This window comes from Diadema antillarum, unplaced genomic scaffold, assembly GCF_040938485.1.
Source record: "Diadema antillarum isolate AM-2024a unplaced genomic scaffold, OU_Dant_1.0 scf00000103, whole genome shotgun sequence".
Classification (NCBI taxonomy): domain Eukaryota; kingdom Metazoa; phylum Echinodermata; class Echinoidea; order Diadematoida; family Diadematidae; genus Diadema; species Diadema antillarum.
The window spans coordinates 6333318-6350169 of record NW_027270992.1 but is presented as its reverse complement, the minus strand read 5'-3'; the positions used below and the strand labels follow the sequence as shown (position 1 = coordinate 6350169).

General features: G+C 36.5%; 1 protein-coding gene across 1 annotated transcript in view; it reads right to left on the bottom strand.

Annotated features, from left to right (window-relative positions):
- LOC139719075 (3-oxoacyl-[acyl-carrier-protein] reductase FabG-like) overlaps window positions 1-15075 on the bottom strand; it is a 36406-nt gene extending 21331 nt beyond the window's left edge. Inside the window, exons 1-2 of the mRNA XM_071630516.1 lie at window positions 15010-15075; window positions 13888-14021 (exon numbers count right to left, since the gene is read on the bottom strand). Of these exons, the coding sequence (XP_071486617.1) occupies window positions 13888-14021; window positions 15010-15055 (180 nt within the window). The 5' untranslated portion in view covers window positions 15056-15075. The remainder of the gene's footprint in view (window positions 1-13887; window positions 14022-15009) is intronic.
- Between the last annotated feature and the right edge of the window lie 1777 nt (window positions 15076-16852).

The following is a 16852-nucleotide window of genomic DNA, read 5'->3' as shown; positions in this document are numbered from 1 at the left end:
AAAGTTCTAATTTATTGTTTAGAGAAATTAAATACCAGAGAAAAAAGAAAAAAAAGTAAAAGAAACATTTTTTATTAGGCATTGAAATAATGTTACGTATGGGACAAATGTGTTACGTATGGGACATTCTCATACATATTGCATGTGAATGCATGTAGCTAGCTGGGAAGGTCTCTCAGTACACAAATGGTCAATCATCCTGAAGAAAGCATCCCAACATTGCAGCTACTTTTTGAGTTATAGACACTTGAAACAATACATGAACTTGACTGAACAATTTTCAGAAAGGGGGAGGGGAAAATGGCAAAATACACAATGAAAAATCAGCATATAAGGGATGGTATAGTTTTTTGTAGAAATGAGGATTCAGTTTTCAACATTTAATGAGATGATTGGAAACCAATTATATGAATTACTTAAGAGCATACAATCTTAAGACTAGAGGAATTCAAAGTTTATGTGATGGAGTTCCAATTTGAAATGGTTGTGATATATATATATATAAATAAAGTAAAATGATTTTTTATTTATTGCAAGTGATACACAAATTGTCCTTATTCAGTTTTCAATAGTAGCCACGACAAAATTCATGGGTATACATACTGAGGTGTGACTCGAATCAATGACCTGACTGCTAGACAGACATCACATATCTACTCCATCACTGGGGTTCCACGCAGCAGGTATTGCTTATTTATTAAACTTGATATTTCTTGTGTCAAGTTGTTTTTTATTGAAACTGAATGGCAAACTGCCCTTCATCAATGGAAGTAAACACTTAACTATTCAAATTTTCAGTAGTAACTATCCTGATGAAAATAGGGCATACAGTACATACTAAGGTTGGTCATAAAAAATATAGAATATGATTAAATGTGATTATGATGGTAAATATCTGGGGAATATTGTTTCCTTGTCAATCTAGATCAGTATTTGAGTAATTTCAACTGATTCCACCTCAATAATTATGCAAAAATTTGTTTATGGGTATTTTGCAAAATTATTTTGCAAAATACCCATAAACATGGTTCTCCACACACTAAACGAATGGGGGACAAAGGGCATGCATACCCAAGTTGGTCATAAATATATAAAAATATGATTGAATATGATTATGATGGTGAATATTTGGGGAATATTGTTTCCGTGACAATCTGGATCAGTATTTGAGTAGTTTCAACTGATTTTACTTCAATAATTATGCAAAATACCCATAAACATGGTTCTTTACACACTAAATGAATGGGGGACAAACTGTCCCATACGTAACTGTCCCATACGTAACACGTCATGTCTGTCTTTAATTAGAACCTGTAATTAGAGCTTTTTGCCTAATTACATGAAACTTACCTGTGATAATCTTGAGTGTTGTGACTTTCATCACAGTGAGTTACAAGTTGTAGAATGATATACTTTCAGAGAGTTTTGAGGTTGAAAAATATGTTCAAAAAAACAAAATTTTTCTGGTCCCATACGTAACGGCACATATTTTATCTTCTAGAATATAATTGTCAAGGTCATTTTTCTCAATTTTTTACATGATTATACTTCTCCTAGATATCAATCACCGGGCAAGTCCAAGATAACGCGCACGTTACGTATGGGACATTCAGAGACTTTTATGACCTGAAAAATAGTGTTAATGGCCTTTGATCATATTGAACTTCATCATGGTGATTGATATCTAGAAGAAGTATAATCATGTAAAAAATTGAGAAAAATGACCTTGACAATTATATTCTAGAAGAGAAAATATGTGCCGTTACGTATGGGACCAGAAAAATTTTGTTTTTTTGAACATTTTTTTCAACCTCAAAACTCTCTGAAAGTATTTCATTCTACAACTTGTAACTCACTGTGATGAAAGTCACAACACTCAAGATTATCACAGGTAAGTTTCATGTCATTAGGCAAAAAGCTCTAATTACAGGTTCTAATTAAAGACAGACATGACGTGTTACGTATGGGACAGTTACGTATGGGACAGTTTGTCCCCCATTCATTTAGTGTGTGAAAACCATGTTTATGGGTATTTAGCATAATTATTGAAGTAAAATCAGTTGAAACTACTCAAATACTGATCCAGATTGTCAAGGAAACAATATTCCCCAAATATTCACCATCATAATCATATTCAATCATATTTTTATATTTTTATGACCAACCTGGGTATGCATGCCCTTTGTTCCCCATTCGTTTAGTGTGTGGAGAACCATGTATATGGGTATTTTGCAAAATAATTTTGCAAAATACCCATTTAAACAAATTTTTGCATAATTATTGAGGTGGAATCAGTTGAAATTACTCAAATACTGATCCAGATTGACAAGGGAACAATATTCCCCAGATATTTACCATCATAATCACATTCAATCATATTCTATATTTTCTATGACCAACCTGAGTATGTACAAGTATGCCCTATTTTTATCAGGATAGTTACTACTGAAAAATTGAATAGTTTAATAAAAAGTGTTTACTTGCATTGATGATGGGCAGTTTGCCATTTAGTTTCAATAAAAAACAACTTGACACAAGAAATATTAAGTTTAATAAATAAGCAATACCTGCTGCGTGGAACCCCAGTGATCGAGTAGATATATGATGTCTGTCTAGCAGTCAGGTCATTGATTCGAGTCACAACTCAGTATGTATACCCATGAATTTTGTTGTGGCTACTACTGAAAACTGAATAAGGACAATTTGTGTATCACTTGCAATAAAAAAAAAAATCATTTTACTTTTTTTTCTTCTATATATATACTATCACAACCATTTCAAATTGGATCTCCATCACATAAACTTTGAATTCCTCTAGTCTTAGGATTTTATGCTCTTAAGTAATTTGTATAATTGGTTTCCAATCATCTCTTTAAATGTTGAAAACTGAATCCCAATTTCTACAAAAAACTATACCATCCCTTTAATGCTGATTTTTCATTGTGTAATAATTTTGCCATTTTCCCCTCCCCTTTCTGAAAATTGTTCGGTCAAGTTCATGTATTGTTTCAAGTGTCTATAACTCAAAAAGTAGCTACAATGTTGGGATGCTTTCTGCAGGATGATTGACCATTTGTGTACTGAGGGACCTTCCCAGCTAGCTACATGCATTCACATGCAATATGTATGAGGATGTCCCATACGTAACCCATTTGTCCCAAACGTAACATTATTTCAATGCCTAATAAAAAGTATTTCTTTTACTTTTTTTTCTTTTTTCTCTGGTATTTAATTTCTCTAAACAATAAATTAGAACTTTCCAAAAGGGCATTAAAATAACCTAAGCAATTTCAGAAAAAACCTAAAAAAATGACCTCATTTTGTTACGTATGGGACATCTCATGATAGGACACGAGCTAATTTGCATAATCATTTGCATAATCCCTAAATTTTCATACCAAGTTAAACTATGTGATGAACTTCTTATGTCCACATATTAATCAATTATTATTTGCTTTCCTTCAAATTAATATGAATTTTTATAAATGTCCCATACGTAACGCTGTGTTTCACATTTATGCAAATGAAGCCCTTGAAATTTGCATAAATTTACATAATATCATTTTTTCCTTCACGGAAACCAAAACTTCAACTCATAAGCTTTAAAATGATACCAAACATGTCAATATTGAGCAAAGATGAAATTTTGCCTTCTGAGGGGACCTTATCTTGGACTTGCCCCACCATGATGAAGTTCAATATGATCAAAGGCCATTAACACTATTTTTCAGGTCATAAAAGTCTCTGAATGTCCCATACGTAACGTGCGCGTTATCTTGGACTTGCCCTTATACATCATTGGACTCGAGGCTTGTCAAGTGTTTATCTTTACAAAACTCGCCTTTGACTTATCATGCGCATTTTATTCACGTAAAGACAGCGTGTCCCTTTCTTCTGTTATGCAACAACCCCAATTCTTTCTAATCAGAATCTCTCATCCCATCTTATAAATAACCATGAATACACTGGTTCAGTGTTTTTAACACAGGTTCAATACTCTTATAACAGCTGTGCTAGTTTGTGAACGTCCCCTGTACCCATAGAAAGGAGAGCATATTTAGCACTCTATTTTCCTGATAACAAATACTATATTACAATTCTTTACAGTTTATATAACAAGGGGTATATAGAGGCCAAGCACCGTTCGGAAATGTCGTTATCCGTCTTCGTGGCTACTGGACTATCTGTTTTCTTTTTTTCGTCCCCAATACGACACAAAAACACACAAACAACAAAATCAGGCAGAAGAAATAAGCCACCTTTGAATGTGATAGATGATTACCAAAATAAAAAGACATCATTCACCAGGTTTGTAAAACCTCCGTCACAGTATACATCATTGGACTCGAGGCTTGTCAAGTGTTTATCTTTGTAAAACTCGCCTTTGACTTATCACGCGAATTTTATTCACGTAAAAACAGCGTGTCCCTTTCTTCTGTTATGCAACAACCCCAATTCTTTCCAATCAGAATCTCTCACCCCATCTTGTAAATATCCATGAATACACTGGTTCAGTGTTTTTAACACAGGTTCAATACTCTTATAACAGCTGTGCTAGTTTGTGAACGTCCCCTATACATAGAAAGGAGAGCATATTTAGCACTCTATTTTCCTGATAACAAATACTATACAATTCTTTACAGTTTATATAACAAGGGATAGAGGCCAAGCACCGTTCGGAAATATAATTACCCATCTTCGTGGCTACTGGACTATCCGTTTTCTTTCTTTTCGTCCCCAATACAACACAAAGACACACAAAAACAAAATCAGGCAGATAGAAATAAGCCACCTTTGAATGTGATAGATGATTACAAAAATAAAAAGACACCATTCACCAGGTTTGGAAAACCTCCGTCGCAGTATACATCATTGGACTCGAGGCTTGTTAAGTGTTTATCTTTACAAAACTCGCCTTTGGCTTATCACACGGGATTTTATTTACTTAAAAACAGCGTGTTAACAAAACCTTCCTTTCTTCTGTTATGCAACAACCCCAATTCTTTCCAATCAGAATCTCTCGCCCCATCTTGTAAAATCCATAAATACACTGGTTCAGTGTTTTTAACACAGGTTCAAACAGCTGTACTAGTTTGTGAACGTCCCCTATACCCATGGAAAGGAGAGCATATTTAGCACTCTATTTTCCTGATAACAAATACTATACAATTCTTTACAGTTTATATAACAAGGGGTAGAGGCCAAGCACCGTTCGGAAATGTAATTACCCGTCTTCGTGGCTACTGGACTATCTGTTTTCTTTCTTTTCGTCCCCATTACGATACAAAAACACACAAATACAAAATCAGGCAGAAGATATAAGCCACCTTTGAATGTGATAGATGACTACAAAAACAAAAAGACATCATTCACCAGGTTTGGAAAACCTCCGTCACATTATACATCATTGGACTCGAGGCTTGTCTTTACAAAACTCGCCTTTGACTTATCATGCGCATTTTATTCACGTAAAGACAGCGTGTCCCTTTCTTCTGTTATGCAACAACCCCAATTCTTTCTAATCAGAATCTCTCATCCCATCTTATAAATAACCATGAATACACTGGTTCAGTGTTTTTAACACAGGTTCAATACTCTTATAACAGCTGTGCTAGTTTGTGAACGTCCCCTGTACCCATAAAAAGGAGAGCATATTTAGCACTCTATTTTCCTGACAACAAATATTATACAATTCTTTACAGTTTATATAACAAGGGGTAGAGGCCAAGTACCGTTCGGAAATATAATTATCCGTCTTCGTGGCTACTGGACTATCCGTTTTCTTTCTTTTCGTCCCCAATACAACACAACAACAAACAAAAACAAAATCAGGCAGATAGAAATAAGCCACCTTTGAATGTGATAGATGATTACCAAAATAAAAAGACATCATTCACCAGGTTTGTAAAACCTCCGTCACAGTATACATCATTGGACTCGAGGCTTGTCAAGTGTTTATCTTTGTAAAACTCGCCTTTGACTTATCACGCGAATTTTATTCACGTAAAAACAGCGTGTCCCTTTCTTCTGTTATGCAACAACCCCAATTCTTTCTAATCAGAATCTCTCATCCCATCTTATAAATAACCATGAATACACTGGTTCAGTGTTTTTAACACAGGTTCAATACTCTTATAACAGCTGTGCTAGTTTGTGAACGTCCCCTGTACCCATAAAAAGGAGAGCATATTTAGCACTCTATTTTCCTGACAACAAATATTATACAATTCTTTACAGTTTATATAACAAGGGGTAGAGGCCAAGTACCGTTCGGAAATATAATTATCCGTCTTCGTGGCTACTGGACTATCCGTTTTCTTTCTTTTCGTCCCCAATACAACACAACAACAAACAAAAACAAAATCAGGCAGATAGAAATAAGCCACCTTTGAATGTGATAGATGATTACCAAAATAAAAAGACATCATTCACCAGGTTTGTAAAACCTCCGTCACAGTATACATCATTGGACTCGAGGCTTGTCAAGTGTTTATCTTTGTAAAACTCGCCTTTGACTTATCACGCGAATTTTATTCACGTAAAAACAGCGTGTCCCTTTCTTCTGTTATGCAACAACCCCAATTCTTTCTAATCAGAATCTCTCATCCCATCTTATAAATAACCATGAATACACTGGTTCAGTGTTTTTAACACAGGTTCAATACTCTTATAACAGCTGTGCTAGTTTGTGAACGTCCCCTGTACCCATAAAAAGGAGAGCATATTTAGCACTCTATTTTCCTGACAACAAATATTATACAATTCTTTACAGTTTATATAACAAGGGGTAGAGGCCAAGTACCGTTCGGAAATATAATTATCCGTCTTCGTGGCTACTGGACTATCCGTTTTCTTTCTTTTCGTCCCCAATACAACACAACAACAAACAAAAACAAAATCAGGCAGATAGAAATAAGCCACCTTTGAATGTGATAGATGATTACCAAAATAAAAAGACATCATTCACCAGGTTTGTAAAACCTCCGTCACAGTATACATCATTGGACTCGAGGCTTGTCAAGTGTTTATCTTTGTAAAACTCGCCTTTGACTTATCACGCGAATTTTATTCACGTAAAAACAGCGTGTCCCTTTCTTCTGTTATGCAACAACCCCAATTCTTTCTAATCAGAATCTCTCATCCCATCTTATAAATAACCATGAATACACTGGTTCAGTGTTTTTAACACAGGTTCAATACTCTTATAACAGCTGTGCTAGTTTGTGAACGTCCCCTGTACCCATAAAAAGGAGAGCATATTTAGCACTCTATTTTCCTGACAACAAATATTATACAATTCTTTACAGTTTATATAACAAGGGGTAGAGGCCAAGTACCGTTCGGAAATATAATTATCCGTCTTCGTGGCTACTGGACTATCCGTTTTCTTTCTTTTCGTCCCCAATACAACACAACAACAAACAAAAACAAAATCAGGCAGATAGAAATAAGCCACCTTTGAATGTGATAGATGATTACCAAAATAAAAAGACATCATTCACCAGGTTTGTAAAACCTCCGTCACAGTATACATCATTGGACTCGAGGCTTGTCAAGTGTTTATCTTTGTAAAACTCGCCTTTGACTTATCACGCGAATTTTATTCACGTAAAAACAGCGTGTCCCTTTCTTCTGTTATGCAACAACCCCAATTCTTTCTAATCAGAATCTCTCATCCCATCTTATAAATAACCATGAATACACTGGTTCAGTGTTTTTAACACAGGTTCAATACTCTTATAACAGCTGTGCTAGTTTGTGAACGTCCCCTGTACCCATAAAAAGGAGAGCATATTTAGCACTCTATTTTCCTGACAACAAATATTATACAATTCTTTACAGTTTATATAACAAGGGGTAGAGGCCAAGTACCGTTCGGAAATATAATTATCCGTCTTCGTGGCTACTGGACTATCCGTTTTCTTTCTTTTCGTCCCCAATACAACACAACAACAAACAAAAACAAAATCAGGCAGATAGAAATAAGCCACCTTTGAATGTGATAGATGATTACCAAAATAAAAAGACATCATTCACCAGGTTTGTAAAACCTCCGTCACAGTATACATCATTGGACTCGAGGCTTGTCAAGTGTTTATCTTTACAAAACTCGCCTTTGACTTCTCACACAGAATCTTATTCACTTAAAGACAGCGCGTTAGCAAAAACTCCCTTTCTTCTGTTATGCAACAACCCAAATACTTTCCTATCAGAATCTCTCGCCCCATCTTGTAAAAAAACAGGAATACACTGGTCCAGTGTTTATAACACAGGTCAATACTTTTATGACACCTGTGCTAGTTTGTGAACGTCCCCTACCCATAAAAAGGAGAGCATGCCTACCACTCTATTTTCATGATAACAAATACTATACAATTCTTTACAGTTTATATAACAAGGGGTAAAGGCCAAGCACCGTTCGGAAATGTCACTATCCGTCTTCGTGGCTACTGGACTATCTGTTTTCTTTCTTTTTGTCCCCAGTACAACACAAAAAAACAAAATCAGGCAGACAAAAATAAGCCACCTTTGAATGTGATTACCAAAATGAAAATAAAAACAAAAACAAAAACACCATTCATTCACCATAAGGTTTGGAAGCCTTCGGTTACGTGAAATATTGTTGAACTCGCTGCTTATCACGTGTTTAACGTAATTTGCAAAAATCTCCTTGGCTTATAAACAGAATTGGGCAAGTCCAAGATAAGGTCCCCTCAGAAGGCAAAATTTCATCTTTGCTCAATATTGACATATTTGGTATCATTTTGAAGCTTATGAGTTGAAGTTTTGATTTCCATGGAGGAAAAAATTATATTACGTAAATTTATGCAAATTTCAAGGGCTTCATTTGCATAAATGTAAAACACAGCGTTACGTATGGGACATTTATAAAAATTCATATTTATCCAAAGGAAAGCAAATGATATTTGATTAATATGTGGACATAAGAAGTTCATCAAATAGTTTAACTTGGTATGAAAATTTAGGGATTATGCAAATGATTATGCAAATTAGCTCGTGTCCTATCATGAGATGTTCCATACGTAACAAAATGAGGTCATTTTTTTAGGTTTTTTCTGAAATTGCTAAGGTTATTTGAATGCCCTTTTGGAAAGTTCTAATTTATTGTTTAGAGAAATTAAATACCATAGAAAAAAGAAAAAACAGTAAAAGAATTTTTTTTTATAAGGCATTGAAATAATGTTACGTATGGGACAAATGGGTTACGTATGGGACATCCTCATATATATTGCATGTGAATGCATGTAGCTAGCTGGGAAGGTCTCTCTGTACACAAATGGTCAATCATCCTGAAGAAAGCATCCCAACTTTGCAGCTACTTTTTGAGTTATAGACACTTGAAACAATACATGAACTTGACTGAACAATTTTCAGAAAGGGGGAGGGGAAGATGGCAAAATACACAATGAAAATCAGCATTAAAGGGATGGTATAGTTTTTGTAGAAATGGGGATTCAGTTTTCAACATTTTATGAGATGACTGGAAACCAATAATATGAATTACTAAAGAGCATACAATTGTAAGACTAGGAATTCAAAGTTAATTTGATGGAGATCCAAATTGAAACGGTTGTGATATCAAAAAAAAAAAATAAAGTAAAATGATTTTTTTTAAATTGCAAGTGATACACAAATTGTCCTTATTCAGTTTTCAATAGCAGCCACAACAAAATTAATGGGTACATACATACTGAGGTGTGAATCAAATCAATGACCTGACTGCTAGACAGACATCATACATCTACTCGATTACTGGAATTCCACGCAGCAGGTATTGCTTATCTATTGAAATTAATATTTCTTGTGTCAAGTTGTTTTTTATTGAAACTAAATGGCAAACTGCCCTTCTTCAATGGAAGTAAACACTTTAAACTATTCAATTTTTTAGTAGTAACTATCCTGATAAAAAATAGGGCATACATACTCAGGTTAGTCATGAAAAATATAGAATATGATTGAATATGATTATGATGGTAGATATTTGGGGGATATTGTTCCCTTGACAATCTGGATCAGTATTTGAGTAATTTCAACTGATTCCACCTCAATAATTATGCAAAAATTTGTTTATGGGTATTTTGCAGAATTATTTTGCAAAATACCCATAAACATGGTTCTCCACACACTAAACGAATGGGGGACAAAGGGCATGCATACTCAGATTGGTCATAAAAATATGAAAATATGATTGAATATGACTATGATGGTGAATATTTGGGGAATATTGTTTCCTTGACAATCTGGATCAGTATTTGAGTAGTTTCAACTGATTTTACTTCAATAATTATGCAAAATACCCATAAACATGGTTCTCCACACACTAAATGAATGGGGGACAAAGTGTCCCATACGTAACTGTCCCATACGTAACACGTCATGTCTGTCTTTAATTAGAACCTGTAATTAGAGCTTTTTGCCTAATGACATGAAACTTACCTGTGATAATCTTGAGTGTTGTGACTTTCATCACAGTGAGTTACAAGTTGTAGAATGAAATACTTTCAGAGAGTTTTGAGGTTGAAAAAAATGTTCAAAAAAACAAAATTTTTCTGGTCCCATACGTAATGGCACATATTTTCTCTTCTAGAATATAATTGTCAAGGTCATTTTTCTCAATTTTTTACATGATTATACTTCTCCTACATATCCATCACCATGATAAAGTTCAATATGATCAAAGGCCATTAACACTATTTTTCAGGTCATAAAAGTCTCTGAATGTCCCATACGTAACGCGCGTGTTATCTTGGACTTGCCCAATTCTATTCACTTGAATCAGAGAGATGAGAAGAGAATTTAGGACAGCATGTCCCTTGACACAAACTTGCTTTCTTCTGTTACACAACAACCCCAATTCTTTCGGATGAGAGTCCCTCACCCCTTCTTCATTCTCACTGACCAGAATAATCTCATCAGCGAAATCTACCGTATAATTCTTTTTTCTTTATCTTGATAACAGATAATCAACCCATAGGGAGTTAGAACATCTTATCAGTAAAACGCGATCCATCCTGCAATGTCATGCTACGATACCACATTTCCACTGCTTCTTTATCTCTAAGATTATGTATCAGAATCACTGTAAAACATTCATAGACTACGTGTCTTCAGTACAAATCCCCCTCAAAAAACACAAAGCTTCATTTGTTGTCTTTGTGACACATGGTGTTCATATCGCGCTGACACTGACACCTGTGACAATTGAACCACGTTCCGTGTACTATTCTTATCAAAATATTCCTAAAACAGACTAAATGCGAAAACACTGGTCTTCTCATACATTAAATTTTGAGCAATATCAAAGAAGTGTTAACCAACGATAAGAGAATAATGAGAAAAAAAATTAGCCCGAAGAGTGAATTAAGAAAACATACCCCTCAAATGTGTTAAAAAAATTGTACCCATTAAATCAATATTACCGTCCGCGTATCAAACAGCCTATTCTTCCAAGAACTTATGTAAGATGTAATTTTCTCAGAACATGATAATTATCGTATAATAAAAACCAAAAAAAAAATAAAAAAAAGGGGGACCTTTCTCAGCTTTTTATCTTGACGCAGTGGCTACAATGTACTCGACAGATGTTGTGTATCACAAATAGGGGGGGGGGGGGTCAGAAACACCTCATCAGGTGTGTGATTCTCACATGAATATATCGCACCCATAACCTCATCTTTTTCACTTCATCCTAAAGTATTTACATTACAGTTTCTTCCTTTAACTTACTTATTATAGGTTTCCTTTGGTCTATACACCTTGCTTTTGACCATGCCTCTACACAGTCGAATATATAAATGATTGTCATTTTTTCTCTGCATAAGGATACAAGGCAGTAATTGATTTTGAGAATGACTCAACTTTCAAAGTATCATATGATCAATAACAACAGCATTTTGATATCTACACCATTATGCATGTACACGTGTATCAGTAATGTAATGCATTCGCCTTTTTTTGTTAACGCAAACATATTCTGTTGATTACTTATAAATCTAACATAATCAAAGTGAATATTTAAAATATTTCCTTTTTTTTTCTTCTTCTTCTATCTGTTCTTTTCATGGAAACAGTACTTATCGCGTTTCTTAGATAAACACTATCACATTTTCCCATAATATCATTATACTTTTTTCATTAACAGTAATATACTTATTTATTGAAAACATAAATTCATGCAATTATCTGACAATGAAACACTCTGATGGAACACAGCATTTTGCCAAAACAAATAGGGTTATGTGCAAGCTCTGTTGTTTTCCATCAAATAAGCAGCACTATCTGTCTTGATTACCATTCTTTGACTCTTTTGTGGTTTGTTTTCCTTCTTCTCTCTCTCTCTCTCCTCCGAGGTATATGTGATAACTTCTATCTCATTTTACTTACTAATCTTCCTCCTCGTAGGCCCATGCTGGTATAAATGTATCGGACAGTTGATACTCTCCTTCGTTGCAATTTTTTTTCCTTCTTTGGCGTTAGCTTTCTCAACTTTTCACACATCCTCGGTTTAACTCATGTCTCCATGGCCAGCGGTTTTCGGGTATCTTTCGGTCTCACCGCTGCTGCTTCTCCTCTCCCTGTTTGGTTTCCCCGTCTCGGAGCTGCCTGCGCAGCACCTGAAGTCGTGGATGGTTGTGCTCGGTTTTGGTTTCCTTCTCTTTCCATCATTTCCACAAACTTCCGTTGGTCCTTCTGCTGCATCCAGACCGAGTCTACGAAGAGTTTCGTCGGCTCTGTTCTTGAGAAGAAGGCTCTTTTCCCCGCTCTCCTTGCAGCCTTCAGTGCCGGCAGCTGCTCTTGTCTTGCTTCACGCACTCGACGAGGAAAATCATCTGATATGAAAATGTTTGTTCCTTTCAGTGCTTTTGAATGCTGTTGAATGAGCATTTTGTCTTTGAACCGCAGAAATCGTGCCTTTATTGGTCGTGGATGAGCCTTGGCAGGCACTCGATGGGCACGTTGGTACTCTATGTTCTCAACTTGCTCTGGTGTCAGCTTCAGTTTTTCGATGTACAGTTTTTTCAAGGTTTTCTCAACTTCTTCTACCCCGTTGACGTTTGGCCCTTCTGGAACGTTCAAGAAAACCAGGTTTTCCCGGGCAACGTACACTTCCAGTCTCTCCAGTTCGGCGTTGCAGTCCCTCTTCATAGCTTGTGCTTTTTCACTGATTTGAGTTATTTCCTCTCGCAATTCTTCCGTCTCGCCGGCATTAAAGTTCACAGCCTTTTTTAGTTCTTCAAATTTATGGTCCAAATCCTTCAGTTTATCATGGATGCATTTTTCTAGCTCACCAAGGCTGTTGCGGAAGTGATCTGTTTGTTTGTCAATCATTTGCTGGATCGAGGACAACAATTCGCTTGGCAGTAGAGAGCTCAGTTCCCGGTTTTCAGCTGCAGCTGGGTTACCAGAGGGAGGTGTCCGTGAAGGGCGGGAACGTTTGGCGATGCTCATGGCCATGGTCTCGTTACGTAATTCTGAACCTGGGGGTATTTCTCTCAAAACAGATTCTCCATAAGGTTAACACACGCGGGGGCACTGACGCAGATAGTGCGTCTTACTCGAACGGCAGCATAGCTTCCAATCTCGAACGGCAGCATAGCTTCCCATCAGGGAAATCATTTTAATGATTTCCCTGATGGGCTGGGAACCCTGATAGTACCTCCTTTCTCCCAGTGCCCTCTATCATCAGATAAAAAGTAATTCTTAATCTTATATGATAATAGTGTCATAAACAACATGGTTAAAATTAAGTGCTGTCAGTACTTTGGTTGTATCCTCTTGATGTGACCAGTAAGTTTTGTTTGCAAGGAAAGAAACATAATACTAATGCATATGTATGACAATAAAAATATCTTGAATTGATCTCACCTCCTCAGCTCCATTCTCTTGGCAGGAGTCTCGAGTTTGCAGCAGGTTGTTCTCCTTCCTACCAGCCAGAGTGAGTTTAGCTCCCAGCTTGGCGAAAAGAACACTTGTTGCTGCTCCAATCCCAGAGCTGGCTCCTGCATCATCATCAAGTTAATCAATATCATAATTTATGAATACAAATAATGAAAAGTGCTGCAGCTAGACCTAGGGCCTAGATCTGGGTCTACACTCACTGTGTAGCTACAGTGTGGCTAGTATGGGATGGAGGTAATGCAAGGTCAAGATACCCCCCCCCCCAAAAAAAAAAAAAAAAAACCAAAACAAAACAATACAAAACAAAACAAACACAAAACAAAACAAACAAAACACAAAACAAAACAAAACAAAACAAAACAAAACAAACAAAACAAAACAAAACACTCTGTATACACATAGGCCTACATGATACGTACAGTCTCAGTAGACTCTACCAAAGTTGTATTCAAACAAAGCCAAAGAACAATCTAATAAAAGGAGAAACAAGATGATTGTTTCAACATTATCTTTAATTATGTGCTTATTTGAAGAGTTTGCTCCTACTAGATCTACTATGACCCGATGTCAAGTATGATTTGCCCTGCAACCAAGTGGATCCAGGCCCCAGGGATCCAGGGATCATTTTTGTATTCAGTCATGCATATCTTCAAGTTTTAGTTGTAAAATTCATACAATTTTCCACTGCAGGTGCAAAGCCTTAATAGAGAACCGAGCCCAAGAAGGCTAGCCACAAAATGGTGCGAAACGGTTAAAGTCTATATGCATATCACCGCTTTTCACCTTTTGCTAAATTTTAATGCAAAAGCTTATTTAGGCACAATGACGCTTTGAAGTAGATTCTAATTGGACTGCCGTGATTGAACTGCACCGCCTGCAGTGTTGCCCTGCGCCGGAGATTTTCCACACCTGCTCAGTCCCATCTTATTCAAATATCTGTAGGTTCACTCGGAAGCCGAAGATAGTCGCCACCGATTGTGAAATGCAAACTTGAAACCTCTGAAAACGATAACGATAAGGAAACCTGCTGAAACCGTGGAAGTGGAAGTCAAAATGTCTTTTAATACCGCAGCTTAGAATGACCCTTACCAGTGATAATCGCGACTTTCCCCGATAGAGACGTGACGGAGGCCATTGTGACTGCAACGCTGAAACAATCGGCTTGACTTGGATCACATGCATTTATGCTAGCTGCATGTGATGCTGCTTGCGCCCTGAGCGAGCGGGCGCGCGGCCGACCGCTAGCACTGGCAGCGCTTGAAGAAGCGTTGTGCCAGCCAGGAGGAGGCGGGCAGACTTCTTAGCTTTGAATGTCAAAATAACCCCCCCCCCCCCCCCCCCCCCGAGTCGTTGTGTGTGTGTGTGTGTGTGTGTGTGTGTGTGTGTGTGTGAGGGGGGGGGGGTGGCAAACTTCTACATATAATTTGCAGATAAAAGATGTTTACAGCAATTTGAATTTTAGAGATGAGGATAAAGATGATGAGGGTAAATATGCATTACCTTACAGGTGATTCACAAAGAATTTCACTGTAAGTTCTTACTTTTACATGGTGCCATTTAGGTCTATACACCCATTTACAACTTTTAACTCGGAAAGAAATATTATTATATTTGCACTTTAGATAAAACGCAGAACTTTAATTACGCGTCCTGTGAATTCAATTTAGATTAAAAATCAATTGAATGGATATATTTTAGTAGTATGTCTATAAAAAATATTATTTTTTTAATCTTGAAGTAGTATGTTTGTTAATTCTTTGATTATGTTGTTAATTGAAAGAGCGACATAGCTATGATAAAGTTTAGAAATAAAGCCGTACCGGCCGTCTTTATACAGTAGTGGTTGTCCAGTTACAACGAGCTAGTCCTCGGGACCGGCATTTTTCTTTCGTTATCTTTCGTTATATTGAAATTTCGTTATAACCGAACAAATAAACAAGAAAAATACATAGAGTGGATAATGTGGCGGCCTGAATTTTTACTTAGTTGTAACCTGAATTTCGTTACAAACGTGTTCGTTATATTACGGGAGTGCACTGTAATGAAATTAACAAAATTGTTACATACTGGAGTATGCAGAGGAAGAAAAGAAAAAGCTGCCGCATAAAGGGAAAGTAGGGGAACGTTATTTTATTGAAATGAGAATAGAAGGCACCTATAAAGGTAAATTTAGCAAAACAACGTATACCAGGTAGGACGGCGATTTTTTTTTTCCCCTGGAGGCGGGGTGTCAAGATATAATGACGAAAGCAGTTCATACATTATGTCAGGAATGATGGTATTGTTGATTTTTTTTTTCTTTTAAATCTTGACGATATCTTAACGGTATGAGGGAGTTCACGGTTAGCCCATACTGGAACCCTTGGCCTACACCACGGACCAGCCACGGACTTTCAAATAACACGGAAATGTCCTGCGATGAAGCATTATACTGAAGCTTGCTATCTCGGCTGAATAAACCTTTATTTTCGGATTAATGACCTTAGGAATATCGAAGCTATTCTTATTTTCGGAACTACCACCCTCAGAATTTCCATGATTACGCATACAATATATTATGGTAGGACATAGGCTACTAATTCTTTCATTTTCGGATTAAAGAACCTTCGGGAAAACAAACTGTAACCGTTTTTATCACGGCTACATTCCATTAGAATTATCATATTTTTCTTACACTGAATAATCGGTATATATTTCTACGAAATGAGGGTGAGGAAGGGACAGTTTGTCAATCGGTTTCAACAGAAACAACATGACGTAAGAATCGCTGATCTTGAGTGAATTATACTCAGTAAGCCTACTCAGCATGCAGGCCAACCCGCGCTGCTAAAGGGATCAATACCAGTAGGCCTACTTGTTATAACCAGGCGGAAGTTCTGTAGTCTCGTGGATATGACGCCTGTCTGATATAGCAGTCATCACTCATCAGGAA